The following is a 27,995-nucleotide window of genomic DNA, read 5'->3' as shown; positions in this document are numbered from 1 at the left end:
CGCAGGATTTGGAATAGCAATGCAACTCACCTTCCCATCATTACCAGTTACCTCTTGCGTAATAGTCATAGGTGGGGCGGGTGATCCCCCATCCAGATGCCCGGAAAGACCACGACTTCGGATAAACGGCAGAATTTGGCGTTTCCAAAGTAGTTATCATGAGTTAATTTGTGAGAAACAAGTTGAGAAAGAAATCCGGGGCTGATTTTAGAATCCATAAGGAAGAAGATCAAAGATGAATCAAACAGCACGACAGAAATTCGTAGGTTGTACGGACGGAACCGTACGGACAGGAATTTTTGAGTTTTGGAAATCACGATTTTTTAGTTAATCGTGCAGAATGTACGATTTATCAACTATATTGCAAGAAATAGATAAGAAATCACAAGAAGTTTGAGAAAAGAGGCACTTTTGAGAAATGAGGGTTCCCAAATTTGGGGAAAACAGAAATTAGGGTTGATAAAATTGGGGATAACAGAATATGTAAGAAGGAAAAGATGCACGATATGAGGAAATGAAGAAACGACGTCGAAATATAGTGATTCAACGGAGAAACAACAGAGAAAAGATGAAAAAAAAAACACTTTCCTTGAGAACGCCCAAAAACGCACGTCAAGGTCCTTAGGGGCCTTCCAGATGATCGTGATTACCACGCCCTTGGCTCTGATACCATGTGAGAAATCAGATGTGGGAGTCACCTTACTATCGTAGCAAGAGATAGAGAGAGAGGTAAGAGGGAAGAGAGAAAAAAAATGTTGGGCGGCAATGATGTCTTCTCCCCTTTCCATTGATATTTATATGTTGTACGAGTGGTACAATACAGTACAATAGTACAATACAGTACAGTATGTTGTACAATACAGTACAGTAGTACAATACAGTACAGTATGTTGTACAAGTGGTACAATACAGTACAGAAATATATTCATTTACATATACATATTTAACAGGGGCCACCGGCCCCTGCTAGCACAACAAAAGGCAGGGGCTGATGGCCCCTGCTGGCAAACAAAAAGGCAGGGGCCATCGGCCCCTGCTAGCACAAACAAAAGGCAGGGGCCGATGGCCCCTGCTGACAAAATAAAAAGGCAGGGGCCGATGGCCCCTGCTGATAAACAAAAAGGCAGGGGCCATCGGCCCCTGCTAGCACAAACAAAAGGCAGGGGCCGATGGCCCCTACTGGCAAACAAAAAAAAGGGGCAAGGAGGAGGGGCTCGGCCCCTTCCCTGCCGAAACGGAGAGCAGGGAGGGGTGTCGTGCCCCTCCCCTGCTAAAAGGGGGCACAGGGAGGGGGTTTGACCCCTCCCGTGGCCACACAGAGAAGTGAGGGTGAGAGAGAGAAGAGACGAAGAGGGAAAAGAGGGAGAAAGAGGAAGCGATGGCGTACCAGGGGGTTTTCGGAGGAAGCTCGCCGAAAAGGAGCTCGCCGGAAGGAAAGGGGAGGGTCGCCAATGTCGGTGGCGGCGGCTGTCGGTGGCGGCGGCTGTCGGGGGTCGCCGGCGTCGGTGACCGTGGACGAGCGAGAGAGAGAAACGGAGAGACAGAGGGCGAGTGGCGGTGAGGGGGGTTTCATGACCCTCCTCCCGCCTGCCTCGCTGTCTTTTAATGACAGCGAGGGGCAGTGGCCCGGGTCGGATCCGACCCAAACCAAATTTTTTTTTTTTTATATTACATCCTACCCTAACTCCGCCTGTGTAGTTATACACTGCCGGTCCCAAGCCCGGATAAAGGAGGAGGGTTGCGGTAGGCCTGTGACAGCCAGCATAAAAACTTTGTCATATCCTATGAAAATGAACCAATATGAGAATTTCGTTGGGGCGTTCCCTACTGAGCGACGCGCTGTACTCTCTAGGCCCGGAGGCAGTGATAAATGTGCAAGGGTTGCTAGGTCGTCGCCCAGAAGCGACGCGTCACACCGGCGCCCGGGTGTGGTGTCAAATAGGCAAGGGTTCCCTCACTTTGTTGGACGGGTGGGGGTAAAGAAGTTAGTCCAAGACCATAAAATTAGGTTAGCCACTTGGAACATAGGGTCTTTAACTGGTAAGTTGGTAGAGTTAGTAGATGTTATGTGTAGGAGAAAGATTGATATTTTATGTCTTCAAGAGACCAAATGGGTAGGTGAGAAAGCTAAGGTGATAGAACCTTGGGGATATAAGATTTGGTATACAGGAATAAATAGGAATAGGAATGGAGTAGGGATTGTTATGAGTCGTCAGTTTATAGATAATGTAGTTGAGGTCTGTAGGAAGGGTGATAGAATTTTACTTATTAAATTAGTATTAGGTACGGATATTATTAATATTATTAGTGTTTATGCACCTCAAGTAGGTTTACATGATTCCATTAAGCATCAATTTTGGGAAGATTTAGATGGAGTAGTACAAGAGACATCTTATGGAGAAAAGCTTTTCATCGGCGGTGACCTTAATGGACATGTAGGCATTAGTAGGGATGGATTTGAGAATATCCATGGAGGCTATGGTATAGGAGAAAGAAATGAAAGTGGAGAAAGGATTTTAGATTTTTGTTTGTCCTATGATATGATCTTAGCAAACACTTGGTTTAGGAAGAGGGAGTCTCACCTAGTAACATTTAAAAGTGGGGTTAATACGAGTCAGATAGATTTTTTCCTACTTAGAAAGAGAGATAGGGGTTGTTGCATCGATTGTAAGGTTATACCAGGAGAAAGTGTAGCTACACAACATAGAGTCTTAATTTTAGATCTTAGAATTAGACAATGCCACAAAAGGGATAGACATAGGATAGATCCTAGAATTAAGTGGTGGGCACTGAAAGGAGCTAAACAAGGAATGTTTGTAGAGCAGGTAGTTAAGGAAGTTGATTGGTGTCTCGAGGAGGATTCAGAATCAATGTGGAATAAGATAGCGGGTGGTATGAGAAAAGTAGCTAAGGAGGTATTGGGTGAGTCTAAAGGCGGTGCACCACTAGGTAAGGATACATCATGGTGGAACGAGGATGTCAAATTAGCTATTAAGGTTAAAAGAGAGTGTTATAGAAATCTAAGTAAGAGTCGTGATAATGAGAATTTGGAGAAGTATATGATAGCAAAGAAGGAAGCTAAAAAAGTTGTTCGAAACGCGAGGGCTAAGGTATATAAGGAGGTTTATGACAAGTTGGATACCAAAGAAGGCGAGAAGAATATTTATAGGCTTGCAAAGATGAGAGATAGGAAATCGAAGGATTTGGGTATGGTTAGATGTATCAAAGATGAAACGCAAAGGGTTTTAGTCAAAGATGAGGAGATTAAGGAGAGATGGAAAGATTATTTTGATAAGCTATTTAATGATAGTCATGCTCAAGATCTTGGAGACTTCTCCATTCCTTTTCATGAGATAAATCGTGACTTCATGCGCAAGATTCAAAAGAAAGAAATTGCAGAGGCTTTGAAGAAAATGAAATCAAGAAGGGCAGTTGGCCCAGATGGTATACCTATCGAGGCTTGGAAATGCTTGGGAGAGAAAGGTTTAGAATGGTTGACAAATCTTTTTAACTTGATTTGGCGAACAAATAAGATGCCTAATGAGTGGAGGAAGAGTACTTTGGTGCCTTTATATAAGAATAAGGGTGATATACAAGATTGCACAAACTATCGTGGTATAAAACTCATGAGTCATACTATGAAACTTTGGGAGAGGGTGATTGAGTCTAGGTTGAGGAAGGTTGTCATGATATCGGAGAATCAATTTGGTTTTATGCCTGGAAGATCAACTATGGAAGCTATACATCTTCTTAGACAACTTATTGAAAGATATAGAGAGAGGAACAAAGATTTGCATATGGTTTTTATTGATTTAGAGAAGGCATACGATAGAGTACCTAGGGACGTTCTCTGGTGGACAATGATGAAGAAAGGTGTTTCTCTCAAGTACATTAGTATAATTAAAGATATGTATGAAGGAGTAGTAACCAATGTCCGCACTTGTGGAGGGGTGACAACCAATTTCCCGATAACGGTTGGGTTACATCAAGGATCTGCTTTAAGCCCTTTCCTATTTGCTATAGTGATGGATGAGCTTACGAGATCAATTCAAGAAAATGTACCGTGGTGTATGTTGTTTGCTGATGATATTGTTTTGATTGATGAGTCTAGAGCTGGGGTTAATGCTAAGTTAGAATTATGGAGACAGACATTGGAAGCTAGAGGTTTTAAGTTGAGTAAGAGTAAGACTGAATATATGGAATGTCGGTTTAGTAAGCAACGAAGTAGTGATGGGAGTGTAGTGAAGCTTGGTGAGCAAGATATACCGGTGAATGATTATTTCAAATATTTGGGATCCATCATTCAAAAGTATGGAGAAATTGATGGAGATGTAAATCATAGGATAAAGGTTGGGTGGATGAAATGGAAAAGTGCTACTGGAGTGCTGTGCGATCGTAGAATGCCATTGCGGTTGAAGGGAAAGTTTTATAGGACGACTATTAGACCCGCTTTACTATATGGTACGGAATGTTGGGCTGCCAAGAGACATCATATTCAAAAAATGAGTGTAGCTGAGATGCGGATGCTTAGATGGATGTGTGAAAATACAATAAAAGATAAGATTCGGAACGAAGAGATACGTAAGAAGGTAGGTGTTGCACCCATTGAAAATAAGATGCGAGAGAATCGTTTACGGTGGTTTGGACATATTCGGCGAAGGCCTAATGATGCTCCAGTTAGAAGGTTGGAGAAATGGGAAAATATATTAGTTAAAAGAGGTCGGGGTAGGCCTAGGAAGACTTGGATGGAGATGATAGGAAAGGATATGAATGCTTTGAACCTCACCGAGGACATGGCGTTGGATAGAAATGATTGGAGGAAAAGGATTCATGTGGAAGACCCAAAATGAATTTCTTTTTTGGTTCATATCGCTGACCCCAATTGTTTTGGGATGAAGGCGTAGTTGTTGTTGTTGTATTACATCCTACCCTCCTTAAAATAATTTCGTCCGCGAAATTTCTATTGCATAAATTGGTCAAAATACAAGTCAGGGTATTTATCCTTGATATCCGACTCAAGCTCCCATGTACATTCACTAATTCCATGGTGTTGCCAACGTACTTTTACAAGAGAAATCGTCTTCGATCTGAGCACTTGGTCTCTACGATCAACGATTGCCTCTGGTCTTTCCTCGAACGTCAAGTCCTTTTGGATATCCACATCATCATAATGAATGATGTGCGATGGGTCGTGAACATATCTTCTCAGCATGGATACGTGAAAGACGTGGATCTGAGCGTACTGAGGAGGCAGCGCAACGCGGTAAGCCATCTCGCCGATCCGATCCAGTATCTCAAAAGGTCCGACGAATCGCGGACTCAGCTTTCCCTTTTTCCCAAACCGGAAGACGCTCTTGGTAGGAGATACCTTAACAAAAACCATATCACCTGTTGAGAACACGAGCTCTCTACGTCGATGATCGGCGTAACACTTCTGCCGACTTTGCGCGGTACGCAGACGTTCCCTGATCATTTGCACTTGCTGAGTATAGTGTTGTAGCACTATAGGTGAATCTAGCATCCGTTCACCCACCTCATCCCAATAAACAGGTGATCGACAAGGCTTCCCGTACAAGGCTTCGTAAGGGGCCATACCGATACTGGCATGATAACTATTATTGTACGCGAATTCTGCCAACCCGGTATGAGAGTCCCATTCTCCCTTCCAGTCTAACATGCACGCTCGCAGCATGTCCTCCAAAGTCTGAATCGTGCGTTCAGATTGTCCATCAGTCTGAGGGTAGAAGGCAGTGCTAAATTTTAGCTTTGTGCCCAAGGCCAACTGCAGCAACCCCCAAAACCTGGAGGTGAACCTCGGGTCACGATCGGAGATGATTGACACAGGAACACCGTGCAATCTCACAATCTCCCTGACATAGAGGTCTGCCAAGCTGTCTAGTGACTGACTGAGCCGTATAGGGAGGAAATGCACCGATTTAGTGAGTCGATCCACGATCACCCAAATCGCATCGTGTTTCCTCCGCGTCCTCGGCAAACCGACGATGAAGTCCATCGTGATGTCCTCCCACTTCCATTATGGAATCTCCATTTGTTGCATCACTCCGCCTGGTCGCTGGTGCTCGATCTTAACCTGTTGGCAAGTCAAGCACCTCGAAACGTACTCTGCTACGTCCCGCTTCATTCCATTCCACCAATATCTGCGCTGCAAATCTTTGAACATCTTTGTGCCGCCCGGGTGAATCGTGTACTTGGACTTGTGAGCCTCAGCGAGAATCTCATCTCTCAAGATAGGATCTTCTGGCACCCAGAGACGATCCTTACGCCATACACCTCCTTCCTCACTCAGTCAGAAGGGGGTATCGGCCCGCTGCGCTAGAGCCTTCAGCTTTTCGTACTGCGCATCGATCTTCTGACTGACAAAGATCTTTGACAATAGCTCAGGCTGAGCTACCATGCTGGTAAGACTGATCAAAACTGGAGTGACCGCAAACGGTTCCCACGATATCAGATCCTCGATCAACTTCCACCCCGCAAATAACAAGTTTACGGAAACGCTGGGAGACTTGCGGCTCAGAGCGTCGGCCACAACGTTCGCTTTTCCTGGGTGGTAGGACAAGGTAAAGTCGTAATCCTTGAGGAATTCCAGCCAACGTCGCTGCCTCATATTCAACTCCTTCTGCGAGAACAAATATTTTAGGCTCTTATGATCTATAAAAGCCTCGAACCGCTCCCCATACAAATAGTGCCGCCATATCTTCAATGCGAAGACCACCGCTGCTAACTCCAAATCATGAGTCGGGTAATTCTTCTCATGTATTTTAAGTTGGCGCGATGCATAGGCGATCACTCTATCGTTCTGCATTAAGACGCAACCCAAACCTGTCCCGGAAGCGTCTGTGTAAATCACGAAGCCGCCTTGACCCGAAGGGAAGGCCAAAATAGGAGCAGTCGTAAGACGTTCCTTCAACATCTGAAAACTGCTCTCACACATGTCGTTCCACACGAACTTAGCTTCTTTCTTCAGGAGTTGCGTCAAGGGTAGAGAGATCTTAGAAAAGTCCTGGATAAATCTTCGGTAATACCCAGCTAATCCAAGAAAACTCCGAATGTCACGAACATTCCTCGGCTGCTGCCAACTGAGTACAGCCTCAACTTTCGCTGGATCCACGGACACACCTTCCTTGGAGATGACATGTCCCAAAAACATGATCTCCTCGAGCCAAAACTCGCACTTAGAGTACTTAGCGAACAACCGCTCCTTTCGCAAGGTTTCGACAATAACTCTCAAGTGCTCACGATGTTGCTCCCAGCTATCTGAATACACCAAGATGTCGTCGATGAACACGATCACGAAGGTGTCCAAAAAGGGCTTGAACACCCTATTCATGAGATCCATAAATGCTGCAGGAGCGTTAGTGAGTCCAAAGGGCATGACCGTAAATTCGTAATGCCCATACCTGGTCTGGAAGGCCGTCTTGGAGATATCATCTCCCTTAATTCTGAGTTGATGGTACCCAGATCTAAGGTCGATCTTTGAGAAGATCCTGGCCCTCTGCAACTGATCGAACAGATCCTCGATGCGTGGCAACGGGTACTTATTCTTTATTGTCGCCTGGTTAAGCATCTGATAATCGATGCACAACCGCAATGATCCGTCCTTCTTTTTCACGAACAAGACGGGAGCTCCCCAGGGCGAGACACTGGGACGAATGAATCCCTGATCCATCAACTCCTGCAACTGCTTCTTGAGCTCTGCGAGCTCGGCTGGCGCCATCCGATATGGAGCCTTAGAAATTGGCGCAGTACCCGGCAGCAACTCGATGCTGAACTGCACCTCGCGAGGTGGAGGAAGGCCTGGCAGTTCCTCCAGGAAGACGTCTGGAAAATCTCGAACAATCTCCAAGTCTCCCATCGGGACTCGCGTCGGCCCGGACTGGATGACACTGACCAAAAAGGCAGTGCATCCCTTCCTCAGATAGCTTTGTGCCTTTAACGACGAAATCAACTTGCTCGCCCGAACGGGTTTCACGATCTTGAATTCCAACTTGGGCATTCCTGGTGGAGATAAAACAATCCTGCTATCTCGGCAGAAAATCTTGGCATGGTACTTGTGCAGCCAATCCATGCCTAGGATGACGTCAAATTCTGTCATCACTAGCAGGATAGCACAAGCCGATAAATGCTGATCTGCTAAGACTACGTCCAACTCTAATACGTAGGCCGTGTTAAATATGTATATGTAAATGAATATATTTCTGTACTGTATTGTACCACTTGTACAGCATACTGTACTGTATTGTACTACTGTACTGTATTGTACTGTATTGTACAACATACTGTACTGTATTGTACTACTGTACTGTATTGTACTGTATTGTACAGCATACTGTACTGTATTGTACTACTGTACTGTATTGTACAGCATACTGTACTGTATTGTACTGTATTGTACTATTGTACTGTATTGTACCACTCGTACAACATATAAATATCAATGGAAAGGGGAGAAGACATCATTGCCGCCCGACATTTTTTTTCTCTCTTCCCTCTTACCTCTCTCTCTATCTCTTGCTACGATAGTAAGGTGACTCCCACATCTGATTTCTCACATGGTATCAGAGCCAAGGGCGTGGTAATCACGATCATCTGGAAGGCCCCTAAGGACCTTGACGTGCGTTTTTGGGCGTTCTCAAGGAAAGTGTTTTTTTTTTCATCTTTTCTCTGTTGTTTCTCCGTTGAATCACTATATTTAGACGTCGTTTCTTCATTTCCTCATATCGTGCATCTTTTCCTTCTTACATATTCTGTTATCCCCAATTTTATCAACCCTAATTTCTGTTTTCCCCAAATTTGGGAACCCTCATTTCTCAAAAGTGCCTCTTTTCTCAAACTTCTTGTGATTTCTTATCTATTTCTTGCAATATAGTTGATAAATCGTACATTCTGCACGATTAACTAAAAAATCGTGATTTCCAAAACTCAAAAATTCCTGTCCGTACGGTTCCGTCCGTACAACCTACGAATTTCTGTCGTGCTGTTTGATTCATCTTTGATCTTCTTCCTTATGGATTCTAAAATCAGCCCCGGATTTCTTTCTCAACTTGTTTCTCACAAATTAACTCATGATAACTACTTTGGAAACGCCAAATTCTGCCGTTTATCCGAAGTCATGGTCTTTCCGGGCATCTGGATGGGGGATCACCCGCCCCACCTATGACTATTACGCAAGAGGTAACTGGTAATGATGGGAAGGTGAGTTGCATTGCTATTCCAAATCCTGCGTATGATGTTTGGTTTCAGAAGGACCAATCTGTGGTTGCCTATTTGACTGCCACGTTATCTGATCGTATATTACAAACTATCTCTGACCATTTTACTGCTGCAGAACTATGGAGACATCTTGCTCACTCTTATTCACAGGTTTCTGAATCACGTGCACTTCAACTGAAATGGCAGTTCCAATCTATGCGAAAGGGAACTAAGACCATTACTGAATTTCTAGGGGATATCAAAATTATCATTGATCAGTTGGCCGCTATTGGATATCCTGTTTCTGACAGAGATGTTGTTCAGCAGGTATTGGGAAGCCTTGGGCCCCAATATCGTATGTTTTGCACTGCATTACAGGTTGCCTCTACACTTCCATGCTTTGAGGATTTACAGGCCAAACTCCTATAGTATGAAGTTAGTTTGACTCAAGATCATCTTATTGATGATCCTCATCCTGTCATGTTTACATCTGGGTCTACCTCATTTCGTCCACCTGCTGCTCATATGGGCCGTGGAGGACTCCTTCCTACTCCTACTGCTCCACCTGCCACTAGAGGTACCCGTGTCCCTACTTGCTTCCATTGCAACAAGCGTGGCCATGTGAAAGCAGATTGTTGGCACAACCCACAGAATCGCAACAAGGCAGGGAGGCCAGGACCAAGAGCTGGACAGATGAATGTTAGACAGTTTCAGGGGCAGCCGCAGGGAAATTTTCGAGCACATCAGGGTACTGATCAGGGACAGAGTGCAGGGTTGCCACATGATGTGCAACAAATTCTGATGACTGCATTTAACAACATGAATTTGCGTCAGAATGATGATGGAGTTTGGTATATTGATTCTGGAGCAGCCGCACATGTTACTTCTGATGCAGGTAAACTTTCCAACATGGTTCCTTATATTGGCACTGGCACTATTGTCACGGGAGATGGTTCCCACCACCCTATTTCTCATACTGGAAATGCATCTCTCTCTTTGTCACAATCTACACTACCATTGAAAAATGTCTTACTCACTCCTGCCATTGAGAAAAACATTTTATCTGTTTCTAAATTGGTTGATGAAACAAATTCATCCATGGAATTTACTCCGTCTTCTGTTTGTCTTAAGGACCTTCGAACCAAGAAGATGCTCGCTAAGGGTGAACGACGCGGAAACATGTACGTCTTCGAAGCAGCCCCCGGGACTTTGAAGACGTCATCTACCGTGTCTCCATCTTTTCCTGCTTATTTGAGTCAGTCTTCTTCTGTTATGCAATGTAATAAGCCAGTTTCTTGGCATCGTCGGTTAGGTCATTGTAGTCAAGGGTTCCTTGACAAATTGTCTTCTCAGGGTTTTATTCCCAAAGTCAAATTAGATCATAAGTGTCCTAGTTGTAATGTCTGCAAGAGTCATGTACTTCCCTTTCAAAGTATCAATAAAAGAGCTTCCAAGCCATTTGAAATTATTCACTCTGATGTTTGGGGCCCAACTCCTGTTTCATCTCTATCTGGCTCTCGTTATTATGTGTTATTTCTTGACTCTTTCACTCGTTACACTTGGATTTACTTTATGAAATCTAAATCTGAAGTGTTCAAACTTTTCAAACAATTCCATGCTCTTGTTCAGAACCTTTTCAATTCAAATATCACTTATTTCCAGTGTGATGGTGGTGGAGAATACATATCTCATGATTTTAGTGAATATTTAAAGGACCATGGCATCACACGTAACTCCTCTTGTCCTTACACTCCACAACAGAATGGAGTAGCAGAACGTAAGCATCGGCATATTGTTGAAACCGCGTTAAGTATGATGCACAATATTGATATTTCTTTCTCTCTTTGGACTGAGGCCTTTCACACTGCAGTGCATATCATTAACAGGTTGCCTATGGAATTATTAGGAGATCAGTCTCCTTATTATTTGCTTCACGGTTCTCACCCTTCTTATGATGATTTGCATGCTTTCGGATGCATTTGTTATGTCCATGTGGATCATTCTTTACGTAACAAGTTTCAGGACAGAGCAGTTCAGTGCAGATTTCTGGGATATGCCGATGGGTATAAAGGATATAGATGTTATGATCCTATTTTGGGTAAGATTAAGGTGTCTAGAAATGTTGGTTTTGATGATGACCATTTCAGCACTTGTGATACTTCTCAGGTATATGAGCAAACTACTTATGACCCATGGCTTTGTGATACTTTGCTATATGACTCTATCAGAGATCCTGTTGTTGATGAACCAATTCAGTTTGAAGCAGACAACTCCATCATCCAGGATGCACCTTCACGGTTTTCAGGTTTGGTTTATGCCCGTCGAGGAGCCCCTTCAACTCCATCTCACGAGGCTCCCCCTCTTCGACGATCCACACGTGAAAGGCATCCTATCCATCGTTGGGTTAGTTACAACAATTTTTCTCTTGACTTTCAGTTGTTTCTAACCAATGTGGCCAAAGAGAAAGAGCCGTCTACTTTCCATCAGGCAGCCCATTCTCGAGCTTGGGTTGAAGCTATGAACGAAGAAATGGCAGCACTTCATGAATGTCATACATGGGATATTGTTCCTCGACCTGTTGATAGAAATATTGTTGGTTCCAAATGGGTTTACAAGATCAAGCGTAAACCAGATGGTAGCATTGAAAGATATAAAGCTCGCCTTGTTGCACGCGGATTCACACAACAATATGGGCAAGATTATGAGGAAACTTTTAGCCCTGTTGTCAAAATTGGCACCATTCGTGTGATCCTCACTTTGGCACTTCAGCATGGTTGGTCTCTTAGCCAGTTGGCTGTCAAGAATGCGTTCCGACATGGGGACTTGAAGGAAGAGGTGTATATGGAGCAACCTCCTGGATATAGTGAACATGATGCGGCTACATGGGTTTGTAAATTGAGAAGGTCTCTTTATGGTTTAAAACAGGCATCTCGGTCTTGGTTTGAGAGTTTCTCCATGGAAATTCAGCAGCATGGCTTTTCTAAGAGTATACTTGATCATTCTTTATTTATGTATAAGAATGATCATGTTACTACTTGGGTTCTTATATATGTTGATGACATCATTATCACTGGGAGTGATGATGCACATATTGCCTTGGTCAAGTCTTTACTCATGGCCAAATTCAAGATGAAGGACTTAGGCCCATTGCGATACTTCTTGGGAGTTGAAGTCGATAGACAAGATGATCGACTCACTCTAAGTCAACACAAGTATACTCTTGACATTCTTCACACCACTGGTATGATTAATTGTAAACCTCTCAGCACCCCATCTGTCTTAAATCATAAGTTTAGTGCAAAAGAAGGCCAATTATATCATGATTCCACTTTATATCGCCGCATTGTTGGTATGTTGCAATATCTTACATTTACAAGACCTGACATTGCTTATGCTGTAAATCAAGCATCTCAGTTTATGCATGCTCCCACTGATTGTCATATGGAATGTATTAAGCGTATTCTCAGATATCTGAAAGGGACTATTGGAGATGGATTGCTCTATCACAAAGATGAAAGCTTCACTACAGGACACCGTTTACTTACATATTGTGATGCAGATTGGGGTGGGGACCCTGATGAGCGTAGGTCGGTTTCAGGATATTGTGTTTTTATTGGCCCAAATATTGTCACTTGGAGTAGTAAGAAACAAAAGGCCATTGCTAAATCCAGCACTGAGGCAGAGTACAGGGCAATGGCAGCAGGGACAGCTGATGTCACTTGGGTACGGCATCTTCTTCAAGAGTTGAATGAACCTATCTCTTCCTCTCTGCTTTTATGTGATAATCAAAGTGCCATTAATATTTCTTTTAACCCTATTCATCATTGTCGCACGAAGCACATTGAGATTGATCAGCATTTTGTTAGACAAAAGATTGAAACAGAAGAAATTGAGGCTTCGTATGTCAGATCAGAAGACCAAGTAGCAGACATCTTCACCAAAGGATTGGTTAGTCATCAATTTTGGTTACTTAAGGGCAAGTTGAGCATGATTGAAGATCATCCTCAACTTGAGGGAGGCTGTTAAATATGTATATGTAAATGAATATATTTCTGTACTGTATTGTACCACTTGTACAGCATACTGTACTGTATTGTACTACTGTACTGTATTGTACTGTATTGTACAGCATACTGTACTGTATTGTACTACTGTACTGTATTGTATTGTATTGTACAACATACTGTACTGTATTGTACTATTGTACTGTATTGTACAGCATACTGTACTGTATTGTACTATTGTACTGTATTGTACCACTCGTACAACATATAAATATCAATGGAAAGGGGAGAAGACATTACGCCCAACATTTTTTTCTCTCTTCCCTCTTACCTCTCTCTCTATCTCTTGCTACGATAGTAAGGTGACTCCCACATCTGATTTCTCACAGGCCGCACAAATGGTGTTTTTCCCAATCGGGTTATACACTTCAAGAGTATTATGTAAGGGTTTTACAGGTATGTGCAAACACTCGGCAAAATTTACCGAAATAAAAGAGTGTGTGGCGCCATAATCAAAAAGCACAAAAGCCGCTTGCTTAGCGACAAAAAGGGTACCTTGCACTAGGTCGCCCTTGGTCAACTGCTCAACCTTGGCTGAGTAGACGCGTCCCGGCGCCCTCCTTTGACCGCTCGTCTGAGGTGGTGGTGACTGATACTGCTGTTGCGGCAGTGGTGGCCGAGGGAGCAAAGGTGCTCCGCTGGTCTGTCTGGAATCGTCAGCCGCCTTTTTGCGACAATCACGTTCGTAGTGGCCCATCTTGCCACAATACAGGCATCCGCCTATGTCGAGCAGGCACGCCTGCCCAAAGTGAGATCGTTGGCATCTGGGGCATACGCTGCCAGCCTGTTGCCTGGATGGAGGGTTGCCCTGTGGCCGTTGACGCTTCTAAGGAGGATATCGTTTTCTTCCTCCTTCGCTCTTTATAGGAAGGAACGGTTGTTTGCCTGGGTCGCCGGAAGGTGTCTTCAGCTCACCACCCGTAGCGGGTGGCCTCCTACCCTGAGCACTCTTAGTGCGCTCCCATGCTTCACTCAGAACGGTGGCGGCAGCAACTGCCGCAGAGAAGGTCGAGGGCATGCTCGTTAGGACCCGATGCATGAGTCCCTCCTTTAGCCCCCGAACAAACTTTCTTGCTCGCTCGCGATCATCCGCGAACAGGTTAGGGCAGTAGGGTTCCAAACTCTGAAATTTGGCGATGTAATTCGTCAAACTCGAATTGCCCTGGCAGAGCTCCAAGAACTCCACCTTCTTCTTCTCCCTTGCGTGAGGCGGGAAGTAGTTCTCCAAGAAAGCCTTTCTGAAGGCTTCCCAAGGAATGGGCGAAATTCTCGAAAACTGCACACCCCGCGCCATGTCCCACCAACTGCGGGCATTCCCCTTCAGCCTGAAGGTCCCGAAAAGTGTCTTCTTGTCATCGGGTACTGACAAGACCTCGAACACTCGTTCTACCTCCTTCACCCAGTTATCTGTCATATCTGTGTCGGGCTTGCCGTCGAAGGTCGGGGGGTCAAGCTTCAGAAATTTCTCATATGTCACTGCGGTATGCGGGATCGGCTCAGGAACGGGCGCTGGTTCCCTTTGGGAACGAATCTGGTCTCGCATAGCCGCTGCCAGGGAACCTAGGGAATCCATCACGAATCCCCGCTGATCTGACCATTCGTCAGCAGACCGTTCGTTCGAGTTTCTTGCCATCCTTGGAGTAAACAAGGAATACCAATAATTAGAAACTTTAGGAAGCTCGAAACAAGCAAAGACATAAGTACTATTCATGTTTAACATGAGTAGTTTACGTAACCCCAGCAATGCTGGTACATAAGCAAAACGTGTCAAGCCACTTAACTTAACAATGCATTGTGCACCTACTAAGCAAGAGGAAAAGTATACTCACAGCGCGATGCGGATGCTCAATGGTCAAGAATCCTTACTTCCCTTAACTCTGATACCAAGTTGTAACGCCCCAAAATTTCAAGCTTGCAAACCTTTCGAAAAAAAAAAACAGACAAGAGACTAAAAAGGAATTTCTTCATCTCAGAGATGGTTTACGAAATCAGCGGAAGACAATACTTTTATTAATTTCGAAAAGGCAAGCTGACAACTTTGAGCGCGTTAGCTAAAAGAACCAAAACGCACAACACATGTTACTTGCAAACACTTGGAAATTTCACTTTCATTTAAGAAGTTCTCCAAATAGTACAAAATTCGGATATCCCTAGGAAAATCCGTTACAAAACCCCAAACAACAGGACGCGAGCTAAGAGCAGGAAGAAGAACGTCTTGGAGCCATCTTGCCATCGCGCCATCGCCTGTGGTGTACCTAATCATCACCTGTACCCATAGAATGGGTTAGTTTCGCGAAAACTAGTAGGTGCACAAGAGAGACTACAAGGAACTGAATTATGTAATTTAATTCAGTAGGTTACGCAGTTTAAAGCAGATATACAGTTAAACAGGTAAGCAATGCATGCAGATAACTAGTGCAAACGCGTAAGTAGTGCAATCGAACAAGTAGTGCAAGCGAATAAGTAGTGCAAGTGAATCAGTAGTGCAAGCGAAGCAGTAGTGCAAGTGAATCAGTAGTGCAAGCGAAGCAGTAGTGCAACGAATCAGTAGTGCGAGCGAGTCAGTGGTGCAAGCGAAGCAGTAGTGCAGCGAATCAGTAGTGCAGCGAATCAGTAGTGCGAGCGAGTCAGTGGTGCAAGCGAAGCAGTAGTGCAGCGAATCAGTAGTGCAAGCGAGTCAGTGGTGCAAGCGAAGCAGTAGTGCAGCGAATCAGTAGTGCAAGTGAATCAGTAGTGCAAGCGAGTCGGTAATGCAGGCGAGTCTCACGGCCCAGCAACCAATGTGAACAGACTTTATGTTTCGATATTACTGGCCTGCGGGTACGCGCAGGCAAAACATAGAAACAACTGAGACTAGTTCGGGCGTCTATTATTCTATGTATTTTCAATAACCCGAATAGCTAGTTGAGTCCGCTCCAAAGGGGACGGCTTTAGCCGAGAGAGGATTCCCCAGAGGCTGAAAAGCAGTGCAACGGATGCATCCAACTTCTGCAGAAGTGTTGAGCTAACTATTATAGCCCCTTTCCCCTAACTCCAATGACTGGGGAAGCCGGATCATTGCCCGTAGGGTGGTTGTTAACAACCTGTCCATTGGAGTTTTTGTACCGCTCTGTCCTCTCCCTTGACAGAATAACCAGAAGCGAATGGGTGCGTTAGGGGTTGCTTAACTAACGACCCATCCTATGCTGCGATCTTCAACCCACTCGAGCATCTTGCCTGTGAAGGCGAATGTGAGGCCATTTATGTGATTACAGCATTGTGCCTTTAGCACTGTTCGAGGTTGCACGACCGTCTCATCCGATCATCGCGGTACTAGACGTATCGTGCACGACTACAAGTACTCTAGGATGAAGGGGGTATAGCTCATCAATACAAGCCTCAACAGGAGTGTTTCACAAAGATGTAAAGTTTATCTACTTTACTTTATCTTTTGAAACAACAGTACCTTTTGCCAACATTATGCATGTGATTATCTCGAATCACATCCGCTATCGGGATATCTACATGTCTCGCATGACTCGATACCAGCCTCGATAGACGGGATACGGGTTTCTCAACAGAACACCCGCTACGAAGTTCGCTTGTTCCCGACTAAACTCTTGTCGCAAGAGGGAGAGTGGTAAATGCTCCTTGCATCCTCCACGAGGATGCCCTTAAGGCATCCGCAAAGAGCAAGAACCTGCACGTCATCTGCAATAGCAAGGCAATACCAACACATATGCAAAAGCAAGAGCCTAGGCGCAGAGCGCGAGGGCAAGGTAAAGGGCAAGGATTGCGAAACCGCATCCTTGAGTGAAGTGGATACTCGTATAAATATATATATATTTATATATATATATATATATATATATATTCATTCAATGGTCGCTTTTAGTTTAATTGAACTTAATTCAATTTTTCAAGTCTTTCGTGCAATCTTCCCCTACCTTGGAGGGTTAGGAGCTTGCTGACGTCTGCGGACGTACACGATTAACGGCTCGGGTTGCGGAGCGCGAGTGGAATCCGTCGTAGCTGCAAATATGCGATATTAACAAGCAAACTCAGACAAAAGCAAAAGCAAGGCAAAGACTCAACTTCTCCGATACATAGGCCTGGGGCAAACCGTCCCAATTGACTTGAAAAGAGGATGGGGCAGGGTCAAATGACCCTTGCAGCCGAAAGAGGGGTGTAGTCAAATGCGAACAGATGACTCACGCTACTAGGAATTCCTCGTTGGAGACCAACAATTGTAATGATCTGTCCCCATCATGATGTCGCTTCCAAAGATTCCCCGGGCCTGTCGGCCAAGGGTATAGGCTCGCGCACAAAGGGCAGGGGGCCATCGGCCCCTGCTAGCAAACAAAAAGGCAGGGGCCATCGGCCCCTGCTGGCATAACCAAAAAGGCAAGGGCCATCGGCCCTTGCTGGCATAATAAAAAGGCAGGGGCCGATGGCCCCTGCTGGCACAACAAAAAGGCAAGGGTCGATGGCCCCTGCTGGCAAAATAAAAAGGCAGGGGCCGATGGCCCTTGCTGACAAACAAAAAGGCAAGGGCCACCGGCCCCTGCTAGCACAACAAAAGGCAGGGGCTGATGGCCCCTGCTGGCAAACAAAAAGGCAGGGGCCATCGGCCCCTGCTAGCACAAACAAAAGGCAGGGGCCGATGGCCCCTGCTGGCAAAATAAAAAGGCAGGGGCCGATGGCCCCTGCTGATAAACAAAAAGGCAGGGGCCATCGGCCCCTGCTAGCACAAACAAAAGGCAGGGGCCGATGGCCCCTGTTGGCAAACAAAAAAAAGGGGCAAGGAGGAGGGGCTCGGCCCCTTCCCTGCCGAAACGGAGAGCAGGGAGGGGTGTTGTGCCCCTCCCCTGCTAAAAGGGGGCACAGGGAGGGGGTTTGACCCCTCCTATGGCCACACAGAGAAGTGAGGGAGAGAGAGAAGAGACGGAGAGGGAAAAGAGGAAGCGATGGCGTACCAGGGGGTTTTCGGAGGAAGCTCGCCGAAAAGGAGCTCGCTGGAAGGAAAGGGGGGGGTCGCCGATGTCGGTGGCGGCGGCTGTCGGGGGTCGCCGGCGTCGGTGACCGTGGACGAGCGAGAGAGAGAAACGGAGAGACAGAGGGCCAGTGGCAGTAAGGGGGGTTTCGTGACCCTCCTCCCGCCTGCCTCGCTGTCTTTTAATGACATCGAGGGGCGGTGGCCCGGGTCGGATCCGAATCCGGCCCAAACCAATTTTTTTTTTTTTTAATATTACAACCCCTCCCGCATGGGTTTTTCCTCGTCCTATTATTCTACCACCTCCCGACTCTCTTCTCCCACCCCTCACCACTGACCACCCCTCACCACTGACCGTCCCCCTTGGCTCTTCCCTTCCTCCTTCATCTGCCCCCCCATTTTCCTCTCCTCGCTCTCAATCCCTTGTCACTCGTCCACCTGTTCACACTCACCTCATGATCACCTGTTCTATGACCAACTCTCTTAAACCTCGTGCCTTGACCACTACTCGCTACCCTTTATCCCTTACTTGCTTCTTACCCCCAAACCTACTAATATTCAAATAGGCTCGATCACGCCTTTCGCCTTAACCACACTTGGCACCTTGTTCCTCCCCGTCCTCATTATAATATTGTTGGCTCCAAATGGTTTTTTTGCATCAAATAACATGTCGATGGTTCTGTGGCTCGTTACAAGGCATGTCTCATTGCTAAGGGCTTTCATCAAGAGGAAGGTGTTGACTTTTTTGAGACATTCAGTCCCGTTGTGAAGCCCACTACCAATCGTGTTGTTCTTGCTCTTGCAGTTTCATCAGGTTGGCCTATACATCAGTTGGACTTTAATACTGCTTTTTTAAACAGTCTTCTTTCTGAAGAGGTCTATATGACACAACCTCCTGGTTTGCAAGACCATGCTTTTCGTCGTTATGTATGCAAGCTAGATCGAGCCCTGTATCGTCTCAAGATACGACACAACGTGCCTGGTACCAAAGACTCAGCTCTTATCTTCAGTCTTGCACGTTTCACATCTCTATCTCTGATGCCTCGTTGTTTATCCTTCAAGATAGTGGATTGGTTCTGTATATATTGGTTTATTTTGATGATATTATAATCACTGGCAGCTCTACTGTTGCTATCCAGCAACACATTCAACAACTTAGTCTTGCATTTTCTATTAAAGATCCAGGTCGTCTCGATTATTTTCTTGGCATTGAAGTTCTTTATGGTTCATCAGGGCTTCTTCTCTCTTAGTGTGCTTATGCACTTAATTTACTTTATCGTGCCGCTATGGTTTATGCAAAGTCAATCTCTACTCCTCTGAGTGCCACTGCTCGGCTATCTAAGGATGATTCACCATTGTTCCACGATTTCACCTTATATCGCAGCATTGTGGGCGGTCTTCACTACCTCACCATTACGCGGACTTATATTTCTTTTATGGACAATAAAGTTTGTCAGCCCATGCACCACTCCACGGTTGCCCACTAGTTTGTTGTTAAACGTATTATACACTATATCAAAGCGACTATTCATCATGGCTTGTTCCTCTCACGGTCCTCTTCTCGTCAGCTTAGTGCCTTCTCCAATGCTGATTGGGCTGGTAGTCCTGATGATCGCAAGTCTACGAGTGGTTTTGCCATGTTTCTGGGGTCTAACTTAGTCTCTTGGTCTCGATCCAGCACTGAAGTTTAATACAAGTCTCTCGCATGTGTTGCATCGGATCTTTTTTGGCTCAATTCTCTCCTCCATGAACTAGGTTGTGGGCCCACTTCTCCACCCATTCTATGGTGTGACAACCTTGGAGCCTTATATCTTGCTGCAAATCCAGTTTTCCATGCCTACACAAAACATGTTGAATTTGATTTTCACTTTGTCTGAGATAATGTGCAAAAGGGACATCTTCAAGTTCAGTTCATCGACTCCTCTGACCAGCTGGCCGATAGCTTGACTAAACCTCTTTCATTCTCGTGGTTTGCTTTTCTTTGAGACAAGCTCAACGTTGTTGACCCACGTTGAGCTTGCAGGGGGATGATAAAGATCACGCAAACACGGTAGACCTAAAGAGTGCCGACACGATAATTCGAAAGAGTCTTGTAACGCCCCAAAATTTCAAACTTATAAACCTTTTCAAAAGGGTCAAAAGACTAGAAATTTCTCTTTTCTTTTCAGAGTTTTTAACAACTCAACGAAAACGTTTTTTTTTTTCTTGGAATAAGAAAGGCAAGTTGACAACCTTGAGGGCGCTAGCGTAAAAATCCACATTTCCAACCCATATAACTTGCAAACATTTTAATAAGCCATTTGTATTAGAAATAACTTCAAGTAGTACAAAATTAGGATTTTCTGAGGAAACCCTTGCCAAAAACCCAAAAGTCCAGAACGTGAGTTGCTAAGAGAAACAGCGGGATCCTGAGATCATCTTGCAATCGCGCCATCGTTTGTCTCAAAACCTATTCATCACCTCTACCCATAAAATAGGTCAGTTTCGCGAAAAACTGGTAGGTGCACAAGTGAGATGACAGAAAGCTGAATTAAGTACATTTGATTCAGCATGCTAAGCAGTTAAAGCAGATAAACAGTTAAAGCAAATAACCAGTTAAAGCAGATAAGCAGTGTAATTGTCAAAAACAGCATAATGATTCATTCAATCATAAGCTGTGAACTACCAAGCAATTATCAAGTCTTATGACCCATCAACTAGTGTGAATAGACTTATGTTTTGATATTAACTGGCCTGCGGGTAGGCGTAGACGCGAATCGTAGAAACAATTGAGACTAGTTCAGGCATCTGTTATTCTATATATTTTCAATAACCCGAATAGCAAATTAAGTCTGCTCCTAAGGGGACGACTTTTGGCCGAGAGAGGATCCCTCAAAGGCAGATACTTGGCAACGGGTGCATCCAACTTCTGCAGAAGTCCATGGGATTCTAAGATAATGTCTGGTAGTCCCTTCTCCTAACTCCAATGACTGGGGAGGCCGGATCTTTGCCCGTCGGGTGGCTGTTAACAACCTGTCCATTGGAGTTTTTATACCGATCCATCATCTCCCTTGACCGAAACAAAAGGCGAATGGGTGCATCAGGCATTGCTTAACCGACGACCCATTCTACATACTCTGGTCTTTCAACCATTCGAGCATCTTACCTGATAAGGCGATCCATCACCATTTTATGTGATCACAGCATTGTGCATTTAGCACTGTTCGAGGTCACATGACCGTCTCATTCGATCATCGTAGTACTAACGAGCAATGCACGTCTACAAGTATTCTATGATGAAAGGGATATAGTTCCTTAACAGGAGCCTCAACAGAAGTGTTTCACAAAGTTGTAATGTTTCTCAAACTTTACTTTTGACATTCTTTATCTTTCGAAATAGTCGACAACTTGTGCCAACATATGGCATGCGATTTTCTAGAATCTTTCATTTGTTATCGAAGTATCTGCATGCCTCGTATGGCTCGATACAAGCCTTGATAAATGGGATACGAGTTTCTCAATAAAACCCCTGCCAAGAAGTTCGTTTGAGCCCCAATTCGGGGTTACCCGAGATGTGTCGGATGCACGAACTGAAATAGACAAGCACCCCCTTTACAAATACATAGATTTTGATAGTCTTTGATGTTTTCGGGCAACTCCCAAAAATCCTCAAGTCTACTTTGCAGGACTGCTCACTCGAAAAGCCGGGATTCTTGCTAGGGATCCCTCTCCTTAGTCGAGGATGTATTGTTTAAGCCCCTGACTCATCTCTTATCGTAAGAGACAGAGTGGTAAATGCATGTGCATACTCCACGAGGATGCATCTAATAGTGCATGCGATGAGTGAAATCATGAGCGTCATGTGCAATGGCAAGGCGATAATGACATATTTGCAAAAGCACGAGCTTGAGCGCAAAGCGCGACGACAAAGTAAAGACTGAAATCAAGAGTGTGTAAGCAAAGCCTAGGTGCAATGCGTGACGACAAAGGAAAGATTGAAAGCGGGAGTGCAAACACAAAGCTTGTGCGCAAAGCGCGATGACAAAGTAAAGACTGAAAGTAGGAATGCAAACGCAAAGCATGTGCGCAACGCGATGACAAAGTAAAGACTGAAAGCAGAAGTGCAAACGCAAAGCCTGTGCGCAAAGCACGATAGCAAAGTAAAGACTGAAAGCAAAAATGCGTAAGCAAAGCCTAGGTGCAATGCGCAGCGGCAAAGGAAAGACTGAAAGCAGGAGTGCAAACGCAAAGCCTGTGCGCAAAGTGCAACGACAAAGTACAAAATGAAAGCAGAAATGCATAAGCAAAGCCTAGGCACAATGCATGGCGGCAAAGAAAATACATGACAGAAAGTAAAGGATAAGGATCGCGAAACCGCATCCTTGAGCTAAATGTGTACTCATATAAATTCAATTGTTCAAGTCCTCCATGCAATCTTTCCCTACCTTGGGGAGTTGCGAGCTTGCAGTCATCGGCGAGTGTATGTGATTGACGGCTCAGGCAGCGGGGCGTGAGTTGGATCCATTGTGCGAGCTGCAAAAGTGAGACCTCAATATGCTATCTCAAAAAGAAAAGTAGGGAGGACAGAGGCACTGCTGCTATTCTGTCATGAAAGAAGCAGGGGCAGTGTGCTGCTACGGACCTACTGTAAGTGCAAGAAGTAGGGGCTGCGAGCCCCTGCTGACCTGCCGTCAACGAAAAAAATAGGGAGGCAGGGGACTGCACCGCTGCCTGACGATGGTTCATACAGAGACAGGGGTTGCGCCCCTGCCTTCCGAGAGATCGGACAAAGGCAGGAGATGCGCCCCTGTCTTCCAAAAGCGAGGGTAGGCAAGGGTTGTGCCCCTACCTAACAAGGTGGAAGAGAGGCAGGGGTAAAGTCCCCACCTAACAAAAACAATAAGGGAGGCAGGGGGGGGGGGGGGCTTCGCCCTGCCTGTCAGAGGAGCAAAGAGGCAGGGGCCTCACAAAGGGGGAGGCAGGGGGGGTTCACCCTTGCCTGCCAAAATTAGTGGAGGCAGGGGCGACGCCCCTGCCTACTAGAAGAAGAAGCCGCAAGGAGGGGGTTCGGCCCCTCCCCCGCCAAACTGAGGGTGCAAGGAAGAGGCTCGACCCCTCCCCTGCTAAACGAGGGCACAAGGTGGGGCTTGGCCCTATCCCTGCCAAAGGGTACACAGGGAAGGGCCTCACAAAGGGGGAGGCAGGGGGGGTTCACCCTTGCCTGCCAAAATTAGTGGAGGCAGGGGCGACGCCCCTGCCTACTAGAAGAAGAAGCCGCAAGGAGGGGGTTTGGCCCCTCCCCCGCCAAACTGAGGGTGCAAGGAAGAGGCTCGACCCCTCCCCTGCTAAACGAGGGCACAAGGTGGGGCTTGGCCCTATCCCTGCCAAAGGGTACACAGGGAAGGGGCTCGACTCCTCCCTTGCATACAGGGGGTACAAGGAGGGGGCTCGGCCCCTTCCTTGTCGCTGGAGGGTGCAGGGAGGGGGCTCAACCCCTCCCCTGCCGTCAAAAGGGGCAGGGAGGGGCTCAACCCCTCCCTTGCCTTCATAGGGAGCGCAGGGAAGGGCTCGCCCCCTTCCCTGCAAAAAAGAGGACCCAGGGAGGGGGCTCGACCCCTCCCCGGCACGAAGGAAGCACCGAGAGGGAGGGGGAAAGCACGGCAGGGGTCCATCAGCCTTCTGTCGGCTCTCTGGCATACCCAGAGGAAAAAGGGGGGAGAAAAAGAAGGTGAAGAGGAGACGGCGTGTACCTAGGGAGTCGCCTACGCCGATCCCGACAGCAGGAGAGATGTAGGGAGGAAACGGGAAGGAGGCGGTGGCGAGGGTCACCGGGGTGGCCTCCGACGAATAGAAAAGAGAGGGTCGGGGGACTGAGAGAGGAACGAGAGAGCAAGAGGTAAAGGGCTTTCGAATGCGAAACCCCTCCCCTCCTCACTGTTTTAAATAAGCGCGAGAGAAGGAGGGTGATCCGGGTCAGGTCCGGATCCGACCGGCTCCAACTAACTTTTTTTTTGCCTTGGATTTTACAAGTCTAGACTCAGAGAGTCCGGTTCCAACTCAAGAGTCTTCAACTGTCCAAAGTTCTCTGATTATCGAAAACTAAAATTTGGACTCCTCTTATTGCAACTGTTTTATGAAAATGATTATCGTAAAACGGTAACCCACATATTGTGTACTGTATGCATTATCGTTTTCTTGGTTTCCAGTTTTTCTGTATTATCGTTTTGATCTATAAATACAAGTGCTCAATCTCTCGGTGTACAGTGAGAGAAAATTGAGCTTTACAATTTCTTACAATTCTTTCAAGGTATAAGATTTTCAAAACCATTATGGAATGGTTGATGAATAAAGTAACTTTGATGCTTTGTGAATGATTTTTTAAACTATTGGATGGATAATACTATAAAAAATAGCAAGTCATGCTGGATTGGAGCATTAAAGTTTCAAATTCACATCCATTTTACTGATATCGAGAATAGTTGTCTTCAAAACATGATGATCTAAAGAACCATCTTGGAGCATCTGCACATTCTTGCACTAGAATATTTACCGGATTTCCTTTGTCTATGTTATTAGTGGTGTGATCTATAATGTCATTTGATTCCTTGACTTGTTACTGCTCATGTTCTATTTCTCTTTATTTGTTCCTTTTATAGCGGTCAGAGTGCTTGGCAAACTCTTATAGCTTACGAGGCTTGCACACGCTTGTGTCTGCAAGCATGGGCAAGAGGCTGTATGGAGGCACCTGAGTTTCTTCGAGATGAGTGTATTGCTCTACGAAATGCCTTTGGGTATGTCTCTATTGAACTTTTTCGCATACTTTATGTTGTAAAATGAAAAAGCTTCTCCATATATATAATTTATGGACAGGTTGCAAAAATTGCTACTCCAACCTCAAAATGAACTTCTGAGGGAGGGAAGAACTGATGTTAACGTGGAAGAAACTTGCGCAGTGAAGGCAAAAAAAATTGTTGCAAAACTGAAAGTGGATGGTATGTACACTTTCTTCGTGTTTCATCACTAACATTTAGTTAAATATATTGTGTACTCGTTCAATTTTATGGTTTTTTAATTTTTTGAAGAATCACAGTTTTGAAATATGGCATATCTTGCTTCAATGTAGCTATTCAATGCCTTTGGGGTCTCATTGTTAGTTGCTTATAAATATTCCAATCACTACAAAATTTAGTCAATTTCAGTCCTTGCATGCCTCACAATATTTAATCAACATCAGACGATTCCTTGATTCTTCTTGACATGCCAATGGTTACTTTGCCTGTGGGTGAAAACTGAAAAGATTGCATTCAATAAGCACCTATGATTCTTGATGTGCAGCAGATGGCTGAATTTTGTACAATCAAGCCATCAGGATTTCTCCAATAAGAGCATTAGCTTCGAATGGAGAAAAATGACTAGTGCTAAGCTAGTTTCGGGGATCTTCCTTGAAGGAAGATTTTAGAGTTTTTTCTTTTCCCATTTCATTCATTGAGGTATATCATGTGCTAGCTGAGAATCTTGCTAGTTGTTTATTCAATGAGAAAACATGTTTACAAACTGAAATGTTATTTGCTTCAACCAAGTGGATGCATTTGCTAGTTGTTTATTCAATGAGGAAACATGCTTACACACTGAAACGTCATTTACTTAAATAAAATGGATGCAGTGAAAAAGCTCCGTATTATACCATGTTACCCACGGCAGAGACTTCGGGCCATAAATTCCCAATGGGGCTTAGCCTACATGCAAGCAGGTGCACAGTATGTTCGACATGTTTCAGCACAGCTAAAATCAAGCATGAATTCACTAAAGACAGTGTCATTTGCTGGCATACCACACGGTAATACTACTGAGACCCTTCTATTATTCCGCAATACTTGCAAAGTACTAATTGAAATAGAGTTCCATGATTTGGGAATTGAAATTCACATGTATGTGAAATAACGTTTCACTTTGAGTGTCTAATCAATACTAAAATGACATTATCATAGTTCAGGTAAATAGGAAATGGACTTTGGAATCTAGTAGCCTGTGTCCATCTCCATGTCTTACTGATGTGGCAGAAGCCTGCTTAGTAAACAAAAGCAACTTTCAATGGGTTTGCCTGACACCTAAGCCACAGGAAAGTCCAGGACTCTAGTCTGAAATTCTGAATGAATCACCAATGCTAGTTGTTTCATCTTCTTGAAATATCTTGTTACTATTGTCAATGAATTGATCAAGCAGTCACAGTTGGTGACATTAATGCTGACTGCTAAGATGGAGCGTCTTGTTGTTCAATGTCTTGCAGACACTTTTTCATGCACACTCCAATTGAGAAGTGCATCAGATGAAACACAATTGGAGCATGGGTCAGTCATTCGTGTGCAGCCAGGATCTGGAGAATCTTATGTACTGTAAGGATCGATCCACCTTTGTCCAATGTTTTTCAGCTGTCACCATATAACGTGTTTATTTTGTGTCAAAAGATTATCATTAGCTCCAGTTACTAATGCATTAAGCTATGCTCCATTCCACGGTATCTAACATGCTATACTTTCTAATCAGTTTTCCAGAGAGCCAGACTGATGCTCTTTTGGTGGAGGTTCATGATTCAAAAGGTGGCACTCAGGGTCGATCTGTAATTCAAGTTTCTTCTCTGAATGATAACATTGTAAGCATATTTCTTTTATTTTACTGGTTTTTAGATTTTTGTGCTTTTATTGTAACTAATACTTGCATTCTTGAAAATTAAACAGAATGATAGAGTTCGATGGTGGCCAATTTTCCATGATGATTCTGAATGCATAGGGAAGATTCAACTTGCTATTAGTTGTACTAACACCTCTGGCGAGATAAGCACGGTGAAGGTACCCATAGTTTCTTTTTTGTTCCAAGCTTAAATGCTATTTTTTCATCTCCATTGTCATTCGCTTGAACATGTTAGCGTTTATGAGGGATTTTTCTTTTCTTTTTTCATGCTTGTGCTTATACATGTGTTCATGAGTGTGCTTGTATGTGTGCATATGTGACTTTTTCCTTTCTAGATCAAATGATGGGTGTTATGACCCTCCTTGAAGGTCCAGCAATGGTGGAAGCACAAGAGAAATGAAGGAGAGGTGAAGGGAAGGTGGGTCGGCGCTAGTAGGGAAGAAACAAGGGAAAGGGAGAGAATAGGGGGACGACTTTGGGAGAGAGAGGCATAAGGGAGAGTTTGGTTAGGGGGTTGGCAGGGAGTTGAGAGGAAGGGAATCTCTAACCAAAAGTGGTTGGAGCCAATTCTCTAGCCAATGTGGCTTGGAGACCCAATTCTCATTAAGAGACCAATGGAAATACAAGCCAAAGAATGATACAAAGAAAGAGAGTTTGGGTATTTATTTATAAACCCATAGCTAAATCACCCATGCCACCTCAGCCTAGCTAACCTTCCACCCCAACTCAGCCCTTTCAATTACCCATTTACCCCTTACAATTCACATAATCCCAGCCCAAGTCCCATAGAACCCATCTATGCTAGCCACCTTAGCTGATTCACGGCTATGCTTGTTGGCCCGGTTTGGCCTTGGGTTGTAACAATTCTCCCTTTCTTCAAAATGGTCCTCAAGGCTTGTGTTGGGTGTAAGAAGGGGAGATGAGAGAATTCAAATATGAAAACGTGGGTTGTTTTCCTTTTGTAAAAAGGTTGGACTTGATGATGTGGAATAGTCCCATATTGAAGAGGTTTGAGTTTGTTGTAGGCTTTATAACCTACATGAAAACTCTTACACTTGTTCCAAAGAACAAGGGGTTGGGAT

The 27,995-nt window shown here is 44.8% G+C and overlaps 1 protein-coding gene across 1 annotated transcript in view; it reads left to right on the top strand.

Moving 5' to 3' along the window:
• Positions 1-27,995, top strand: part of LOC149848923 (portal protein) — a 92,966-nt gene that overhangs the window by 51,188 nt on the left and 13,783 nt on the right. Inside the window, exons 8-13 of the mRNA XM_090005831.1 lie at positions 24,882-25,016; positions 25,096-25,217; positions 25,889-26,062; positions 26,513-26,618; positions 26,770-26,875; positions 26,961-27,071. Coding sequence (XP_089861957.1) covers positions 24,882-25,016; positions 25,096-25,217; positions 25,889-26,062; positions 26,513-26,618; positions 26,770-26,875; positions 26,961-27,071 — 754 coding nt within the window. The remainder of the gene's footprint in view (positions 1-24,881; positions 25,017-25,095; positions 25,218-25,888; positions 26,063-26,512; positions 26,619-26,769; positions 26,876-26,960; positions 27,072-27,995) is intronic.

Source organism: Nuphar pumila, chromosome 1, assembly GCF_984573655.1.
Source record: "Nuphar pumila chromosome 1, dmNupPumi1.hap1.1, whole genome shotgun sequence".
In the NCBI taxonomy this organism is placed as follows: domain Eukaryota; kingdom Viridiplantae; phylum Streptophyta; class Magnoliopsida; order Nymphaeales; family Nymphaeaceae; genus Nuphar; species Nuphar pumila.
The sequence above is the reverse complement of the archived record's forward strand: the minus strand, read 5'-3'. Positions and strand labels throughout refer to the sequence as shown.